The sequence below is a fragment of the Euprymna scolopes genome, chromosome 2 (genome assembly GCF_053919585.1).
Source record: "Euprymna scolopes isolate OS-2025 chromosome 2, ASM5391958v1, whole genome shotgun sequence".
Lineage (NCBI taxonomy): Eukaryota > Metazoa > Mollusca > Cephalopoda > Sepiida > Sepiolidae > Euprymna > Euprymna scolopes.
Window position 1 is genome coordinate 198165564 of NC_136483.1, and position 9177 is coordinate 198174740.

The window sequence follows — 9177 nt, forward strand, 5'->3', positions numbered from 1 at the left end:
CTAAGACAATCTTCAACTTTTCACGTCTAATCGTTGGTGAGAGCAATCAGTTTGCGACTTTCACAATCTTTAATACTAACGGTGAAAACATCAAAAAAACAAAAAACAAGAGAATGAACGTTTATTCGAGTTGATTTACAAAGTCATCAATAAAATTAATAAATGATTTGCTTTGACATTTTTTTGGTATTGCATTTCTTACCCCAAAAAACGAGTAGTATTAGTAAAGGCAAGGCTAAAAAGAATAAACAATAAAAAAAAAACTTTCAAGATTGCTCTTCGTTTGTCGTTTGTGCAGTTAGTTCTGCTTAGAAATCTTAAATAATTTGTAATTTTGTCAGAGGTTCCATCGGCTATAACACTGTGAGAATAACATCAAAAATGAGAACAGGTGTCTGAATAACCCAAATAATCCAAATTATCATCCTCATCTCAAAGATTTAGAAACATAATGGTAAGTGCTCCGACGAACTATAAGCACTAGTATCCCCTCTACAGAAATACATCCGACATACCCGACAAGCAGCAAAATTCCACCTCTACACAGCAGAAATCCTCAAATGCCAGAAAGCCTTCTACTCTGATAGTTTCTTCCCTAGGACTGCTAGACTTTGGAATTCCCTTCCGGCTTCTTGCTTCCCTGACTGTACTGACATGCAGAAGTTCAAATGTAATGTGAACAGACATCTTGTTGCTCAACTCCCTACATAGTACCCCTGCAAATTATTTCCCAGATAGTAGCCCCCTGCATCAAAGTTTCACTGTGCCTTGTTTGGGGTGAAAATGTAAAAAAAAATAATAAATAAAAAATGTGATAGTAGTAGTAGTAATAGCAGCAGCAGCAGCAGCAGCAACAGAAGCAGCAGCAGCAGCAGCAGCAATCGCAACTGCTGTTAAAATGATTTTTAATAAATGAAAACAATAAAGTTTTGACAATTAAGACCACGGCCCGTTTTGCACGTATAAAGACAACAGAAACAATCAGGATTTTGTTTGCTCAAATAAAATTTTATTCAGTTTTCAATATGATCACAAGACAAGCGTTTCTTTTTCTTTTTCTTTTTCTGTTTAAATTTAGTAAATGTGCAATAGTGAAGAAAATAGAAAAACTGCCTCCAACTTTGTCTGAAAAATTCAAAATATAAAGTAGGAAAAATTAAAAAACAACATATATATATATATATATATATGTATATATATATATATATATATATATATATATATATATATATATATATATATATATATATACAATAGTAAATGATTAGGAATACATTTGATATTTTAAAAATCATAAAATCATAGAAAAATATACAATCCCCATTCCCCTGGGTATTAAATTAAATTATTTACACATCAGTTGAGATAGATATATAGATATGTAGAGGGAGTGAATGGGAGTATATATATATATATATATATATATATATATATATATATATATATATATATATATATGTATATATATATATATATATATATATATATATATATATGTATATATATATATATATATATGTATATATATATATATGTATATATATATATATATATATATATATATATATATATATAGAGAGAGAGAGAGAGAGAGGGGTTATTTGTTATTGTTTTTGAATCTCGCATGATTGAGCCACTCTGATGAGTCGTAGACGAGGAAACACGTGTCAGTATATAATCATATTTTAAAAATAATATAGTTATATATATATATATATATATACAGAGAGAGAGAGAGAGAGAGAGAGAGAGAGAGAGAGAGAGACAGACAGACAGACAGACAGACAGATAGACAGACAGAGAAAGACAGATAGAGAAAGAGAGAGATATTGAGAAAGAGAGAGATATTGAGAGATAAAGAAAGAGATATACAGATAGAGAGAAGAAGAAGAGAGGCGGGGAGAGAGAATAATGATCGGACGAATGTTTACTTCAAAATTATATATATATATATATATATATATATATATATATATATATATATACTAGCAGGCTACTCGATGTTGTCCGATCGTAAAATTCGCATGAATATGATAGTTTAATTCATACAAATTTGACACAAATGTCAAAATATCCTATACATCAAATTTCAACTTTGTAAGCCAAATATTCAGAGAGAAGTATAGGAGAGACTTTTAGCACACACACTGACAAGGTGACACACACACACACACACACACACACACACACACACACACACACACACACACACACACACACATATATATATATATATATATATATTCGTGTGTCAGAACATTTTTATCTTATTCTACACACTCATGCAAAATATAGAAAATATGTATAAATAGAATCCAGCGTAATAGTGAAATGAAACCTAACATCTAACAAGAAAACCATTAAATGAATAAGTTATTAATAATGCTTGTTTTTAAAGGAATACACAAATTAATTAACCTACATGTAGTCGCTCGCATATCTATAACTGAGTATATCAAGAAATTCATTTTAATAATTTTTTAATAGAAATTTTTTTACATATATATTTATGAAAAAACAAAAAAAAACGATGTGATTTGAGAATCTTTAATAGGATGATGCCTGGTGTTTTTGTGGTATTATAGCGAATGAGGACTCTAACTAGGATTAGCGTAGACCAATCAAAGGTACAGTGACGTATTTTTCGATTGACCTTGTGCCTAATTTTGTTTTGTAAACTTTTTTCCAAATAAAATATACAAATCAATGTCAGAGCGAGAAAAAAGACTCAACTTTATAGTTATATAATATTATATAGTGTAATATATATATATATATATATATATATATATATATATATATATATATATATATATATATATATATATATGCGTGTGTGTGTTTACATATTCGGGGCATTGCTTGATTACATATTTTTTTTAAATTCAATACTTAAATGAAAATGTTATGAAGCTTTAATTTCACCATCCGCTGTTCATTTGTTAAACACACGAGTTTCAAAGTTAAGTTAATGATGATTATGAGAATTATCTTCTTATTTTTATTTATTTATTTATTTTTTTGATGGGGAGGTCAATTACACACTACAATATAACCAATGAAAACTATTCATTTATTAAGGAAGCCCTAAACTCATTTCTTCAATAATTTAAATAACTGAAATGTGAATTGATGTGTAATGTAATGCTATAAAATAACCATTAAAATGCTATTAAATAACCATTAAAATGCTATTAAATAACCATTAAAATGCCATTAAAAGATTGAACGTTTTGAAAGTTATTTACATAAAAATTTTTATAAATGACACAATATTACCTTACAATGCTGCATTATAAATTATTTCCGTACAGACGCCATTTGTATGATTCTTTGATTTATGCAACGAACAAGTGTCTAATTTCTAAATTTCTTTGGTTTTATTGAATAGAAACGGTTATATTTATTTATTAGCGAAATAATATGCAGAGGCGGATTAAGTATACTTTCAATGAAATTGATTGGAATTATTTTTTCTTTTATAATATGATCCACGTTTTTCACAGTTCTCAACCACTTAAAAATCTCCCAATTGTAACTTACCTTTGGATTTGACCATCGTTTAGATTATGGGGCACATATATGGCGTTGATAGATAAACACCTTTCGTCTCACATTTTTTCATATAGTAGGATGTTATTTTACACAACTCAATAGGTGTTGCCTTTGAAGAGGACAATTGCATGGCACAAATCTTGTAGAATTGGCTAGGATCCACCTAAATACATCAACAGGAAAACAGAATCAGATCAACATTTGTTTTTATCATTAGTTTCAATCGAAATACATTTTCAAAGATGATTTTATGAGCATTTTTGTCATTAAATTATGACAAAAAGTTGATTTAATAAAACGTATAAGAATCGAAGAAATTGTGTATGTAAGTCAGCTTGAACCGATTTTTAAAAATATTATGAACCATTATACTTTTATAATCATTCGAACTTATAAAACCTACAAGAGTAATTGCTGAGAGAATAAAATAGACTTTTTATGATTTTTGCTGCAAACATTAAATAAAATATTATATTCATTATGAGAATGAAAGGAAAAGGGAGAAAGTTGATACATTTCGTAATCTATGGACACTTCTCAATGATTGTTATATTTCAGTAATATCTTGGCCATTATATTTCTTGAATTGATATTTGAACAGATTTAATCTGAGAAAAAAAAGGAAGAATTTTTACCTGTTTGAAACAATAACGATATGGTGAATCAGTTTGCAAAAACAATCGAGCACATTCCATGTTCTCAGGAACCATGTGACTGGGAGCAAAGTTGCGATGAGATCTGCATTGTCTGGACACTGACCATGACTCTGCAAATTGTTCCAAATCGTTGGTGTACCTATTATTGGACATAAGCATGTCGTCCATGGGCTCGTTGTTGTAATTACCAAAAAGACCGGCCATTTTGTTGAAATACCAACCACTGACTTGTACAGTGTACAATTCGTTATCATGGTCACACATCACTTTGTATCCTCGTTTGCTCTGAACAACAATCAGGTTACCTTGGCGTCTAACAGTGGCATCGGTAAGTTGCAGTGGTAATTTTGCAAAACGCCCGGCCAGGAAAACCTTCAAAAATAAAATAAATTAAAATTAATAATTAAATAGCAATTAATATTAAATGAGAAGATAATTTCATTTCTCACAATTGATTTTTTTGCAAATAATAACGCAAGAACGAAAAGATGCATACCTTATTATCAGGGAAGATTTCCAATTGTTCATTATGAGCTGTTGTCACACTGAGGGATTTCAATGTTTTTGATCTGCGGTCTGCATTAAAGTTGGCAACAACAGTAAAGTCACCATCGACAAAATCACGTGCCAATAGATAGCTGCAAGTTCCCTTGTAATTCAAATGACGTCCATCAAAGGTTGTAATGTGATAGCCAACGAACAGACTTGCTTCGGCTGAAAAGAAATAATCAAGTTTTCTAATTAGTTGTAATAAATAGATAAAGAGATAAAGAGAGAGAGAGAGAGAGAGAGAGAGAGAGAAATGGAGGGAGGGAGAGAGATAGCGTTTAAATAGTTTATCGATAGTTTATCGAAAAGGATATTATGAAAAGGATATTATGAAAAGGATATTATGAAAAGGATATTATGAAAAGGATATTATGAAAAGGATATTATGAAAAGAACATTATGAAAAGGATATTATGAAGCCACATTATCTGTGTTATGAATAATCTGCAAATATGAAATAAGGTTTCTGTTCATCTTGTTCAATATAATCCAAGCAGAATGATGATGATGATGATGATGATGATGATGATGATGGCAATGATGACGACGAGGACGACGATGATGATGATGATGATGGATTATCTATCTATCTACCTATATATATATATATATATATATATATATATAAAGAAAAAGGAGTCGATTTTGCCGTATGCCTTCGACACTAGATGAAACAACAAGGTCATTCCTATGATGTTTGCAATTATTATTATTATTATTATTAGTAGTAGTAGTAGTAGTAGTAGTAGTAGTACGATGATGGCAACAGTGATGATGGACAAATGTCTAAAGAAATTATATTGTTAAGAAAAAATAAGACCAGAAAAAAAACAAAAAACAAAGTAAGATTGCCTACCTTTAAATGGAGGAATATTATCGTAAAGATCGGACGAAGGTTTCATCATGTAGTAAATGTCCCAAACATTAAAGTTCATGTTTGGCATCATATTGCTTAACTTCATCACAGCTCGTTCCACATCTTCTACACTCGACATGAAATGGTTGTAGGCATATTTGGCAGCACCAAAACGAATCTTAACAATAATCTCTCCACGTTTTGGATCGAAGACCAAAGTGTTCATTCCAATATCAGTGACAATGTCTTTGATTTCCTTGATTTTCTCAGCACCAACTTTGTACAAAGTGTTTTTCAGTCCCAACACATTGTCTTTAACATCCCAGTAATTGTATGACCATAAAGCCTATTAGAAACAATGGCAAAAACATATAAGTTACTATAGAAAGACATTTCGACATATTTTAACAATTGAACGTGATTCCATTAGTAAACATCAAAGCAATTATCAATTAATTATTTTGAGTTTGTGATTCAGTTGAAAATGAAAAACAAAAGCTTTATGTTACCTGTTGGTAGACTTCGTTGATTGCATCCATGATGGCATCAACGATTGGATACTGTCTCACTTTGGAAATGTGACGATTCAATGTGGCATGAGCGGAATAGATGCTATTGGTCAAAGTGTTCATATGATCTTTGGCTTGCATTTTCTTTTCGTTAATCATCTCATACATTGACATCACAATATCGATCAGCTTCCTTCCGTTAGGGTATTGGCGCAACTTCTCAATCAGTTCTAAAACAAATTTAAAAAATAAAACATTATTTGATTCAATAGTATATAAGTGAACTCGAATTTTAATGATCACAATCAACAACTTATATTGCTACATATTAAGTTAGAGTTGATATGTTTTCAGCAGGTAAACATAAAATGATAGTAAGTTCGATTGAGATGAACGAGTCGGTGTAATCATCTAAGATATTTGAAATAGTTTAAGAATCATTTACAAACCAGGAATTTTACACCCCAGATATAATATAGTTCATGTCTTTAAACAAGAATAGTTACGGACCGAGATTATAGCATTGGCCCCAAAACAATGAAAATGAGAGAAACAGAAATATAGTTGCATGGGCACGTCGAGGGTGAAAGTTGATCACTAATTGGTTAATTACAACCTTAAAAGTTCTTTCTTATGGTGCATGGTCTAAACTAATATTATACACTTGAATAAAACGGAATACAAGTTTTATTTAACTAAAATTGAGAGAACGATATTTAATGTTTCATGTTATTTAATGAAAACGTTTAATTTTTTTTTTCCATGTTTAATATTCTAATAAGAAAATGTCACCTTTCATTGAATCTGGGTAATCTCTGATAAATGAATCGATGTCAGATTTCATTTCCATTGCGCGCTCATACAAAAGGTCATATTGATGTAGACATTCATCAAGTAGTTCATTGACTTTGTTCTATTGAAAGAAAAGAAAAATACATTCTTTTAATTTGAATGATCTGTTATATTAGCAAGAAATTCAATTGTATTTAATTTTATTTAAAAATAAAACTGAATGAATGTCGTTTGATGTAATCTGCTTACCATGAGCTGCATGCTGTATTTACCATAGAAGAAATCAAATTCTTTCTTAGCCTCATCCATTTGATTGCTCAAATATTGGTTGAATTCTTCCATTTCATGTCTCAGTTGGATAAGACCGTTGTTGTAGTGGAACCACATTTCATCGTAAGCATTGGTGATGGCTATCATTGCAGACTTGACATAAAAAGAATCTTCGTCGATCATCTGTTTCATATAAAGCACGGCACGTTTGAAATCGGCCGACATACTTCTGTACTCGCTATCAAAATAATTTCCAATCGCTTCCATGTCTTCGCTGAATGATTGTTCAATAAGATTGAATCTCGTGGAAATTTCACTATCAATCACTTCACGGAGAGAATCTCCAAACGATTTAATTTCTCTTCCATATAAGGACAGTTTCTCGAAGGCAAACGTCTGCAAAAAAAGAAAAAAGAAACAATAAATGTACGAATGAAGTCAACTCAATTTACTACTACTACTACTACTACTACTACTACTACTACTACTACTTATCTGTATGTTCATTCATGTGAAACTTTAATTACTTTTACGACAACTTATGCTTGGTAAACTATGAAGATTTTATTAATGGATTCTCTATTAAATAATGAAATATAAAATATCAAATAAAAATACGAATCAGTTACGATGTATTAACGTTCATAGAAAAAACTAATGATTTGAAAACGTTTAATGTTAATTTCTTTGGTGTTATCAACATCCTATTAATATAGAATAATTAATCAAACGGTAGCAATCTGTTTCAGTTTCCGATTTTATTATTTTCCTTCTTTACTTCATTATTTGTTTGTTTTGTTTTTTTTGTTTTTTTTTTCTTTTTGCTTAAAACATCACATAACTGTGGTGTTATTCTTTAAAAGACTGGAAAAAAGATTTGAATGCTGTAGTGTTTCTTGCGTTCAATTAAAAGTGTCCAACTGCGAATATTGTATTAATTGATTCTCCATTACATAATGAAATACAATATAACAAACAAACAAAAAACAAATCGGTTAAGATGTCTTGAAATTGATAGAAAAAGACTCATAATTTGTAAAAGTTTAATGTTTTTTTTTGTTGGTTTGATCAAGTGGCACGTTTCTATTAATACAGAATACATAGGCAAACGGAAGAAATCTATTTTAGTTTATCTTCCGGTTTCGTTATTTTTCTTATTTACTGAAATGTATTTTTCTTACATATGACAGAAATATGGTGTTATCTTTCAAACACTGGAAAAACATTTGAAAGGTGGGGTGCCTCTTACGTTCAATTCTTCGAGAAGATCTGGGTTCCATTTAATATGAGATTGGAAAAGATTGTTAGTTTTGAGTTCCACTGTAATTCTTCCATCTACTGATTGTTTCCTTTGTTTGTTGCTACGATAAGCCTTGAGTGTGGCCCTTGACTTGACAATATCAGCATCAATGCGGTACAACTTGTCGGGATTGGCTGCAAAAGAATTACACAAAATCCAATTAAGTCTTAACACTAAATAAATACACTTTCTTAAATCAACTAAAACTCATCAAACTATGGGTTTATGTAATACTTGAAAAACTTTTAATCATAGTTTGGAGGTATTTTTTAATTGAAGTAAAACTAAAAACCTTTAAATGTCTTTATTTACTGACCCTGTGTTTTCTTCTTGTTATTTTTGTTTTATTATTACTTGATCGATTATGGATTCGTTTTTTGTGATTCTCTCTAAGGAAAATGGTTATTTTAAATGCGAGAAGAAATGGTCGTTACCTTCATCGTAATTAAAGACGATGTTCATTCTTTTTGCATTTGGATTGAGTTTGAAAAGAGCTTCCATGTTTTCTTTGCCACTTTCTTTCTTCAAAACAGACATCATGTATCGGTTTCCGTTTCGTAGAGATCCATCCAATTCAATCGTCTTCGATGGCGCTTCCAGCTAAATCAGAAAAGTTTAATTTAATTATCCACCATTTTTATTTTCTTTTTTCATGAGAGAACAAGGAAAGGGAATCATAGGCTAATGACT

General features: G+C 30.3%; 1 protein-coding gene across 1 annotated transcript in view; it reads right to left on the bottom strand.

Annotated features, from left to right (window-relative positions):
- Positions 1–987: 987 nt before the first annotated feature.
- The window catches only part of LOC145301468 (uncharacterized), a 25652-nt gene continuing 17462 nt past the window's right edge, over positions 988–9177 (bottom strand). Inside the window, exons 16-25 of the mRNA XM_080144577.1 lie at positions 8922–9087; positions 8437–8621; positions 7167–7583; positions 6918–7038; positions 6126–6355; positions 5617–5962; positions 4708–4925; positions 4191–4583; positions 3544–3718; positions 988–1125 (exon numbers count right to left, since the gene is read on the bottom strand). Coding sequence (XP_080000703.1) covers positions 3563–3718; positions 4191–4583; positions 4708–4925; positions 5617–5962; positions 6126–6355; positions 6918–7038; positions 7167–7583; positions 8437–8621; positions 8922–9087 — 2232 coding nt within the window. The 3' untranslated portion in view covers positions 988–1125; positions 3544–3562. The remainder of the gene's footprint in view (positions 1126–3543; positions 3719–4190; positions 4584–4707; positions 4926–5616; positions 5963–6125; positions 6356–6917; positions 7039–7166; positions 7584–8436; positions 8622–8921; positions 9088–9177) is intronic.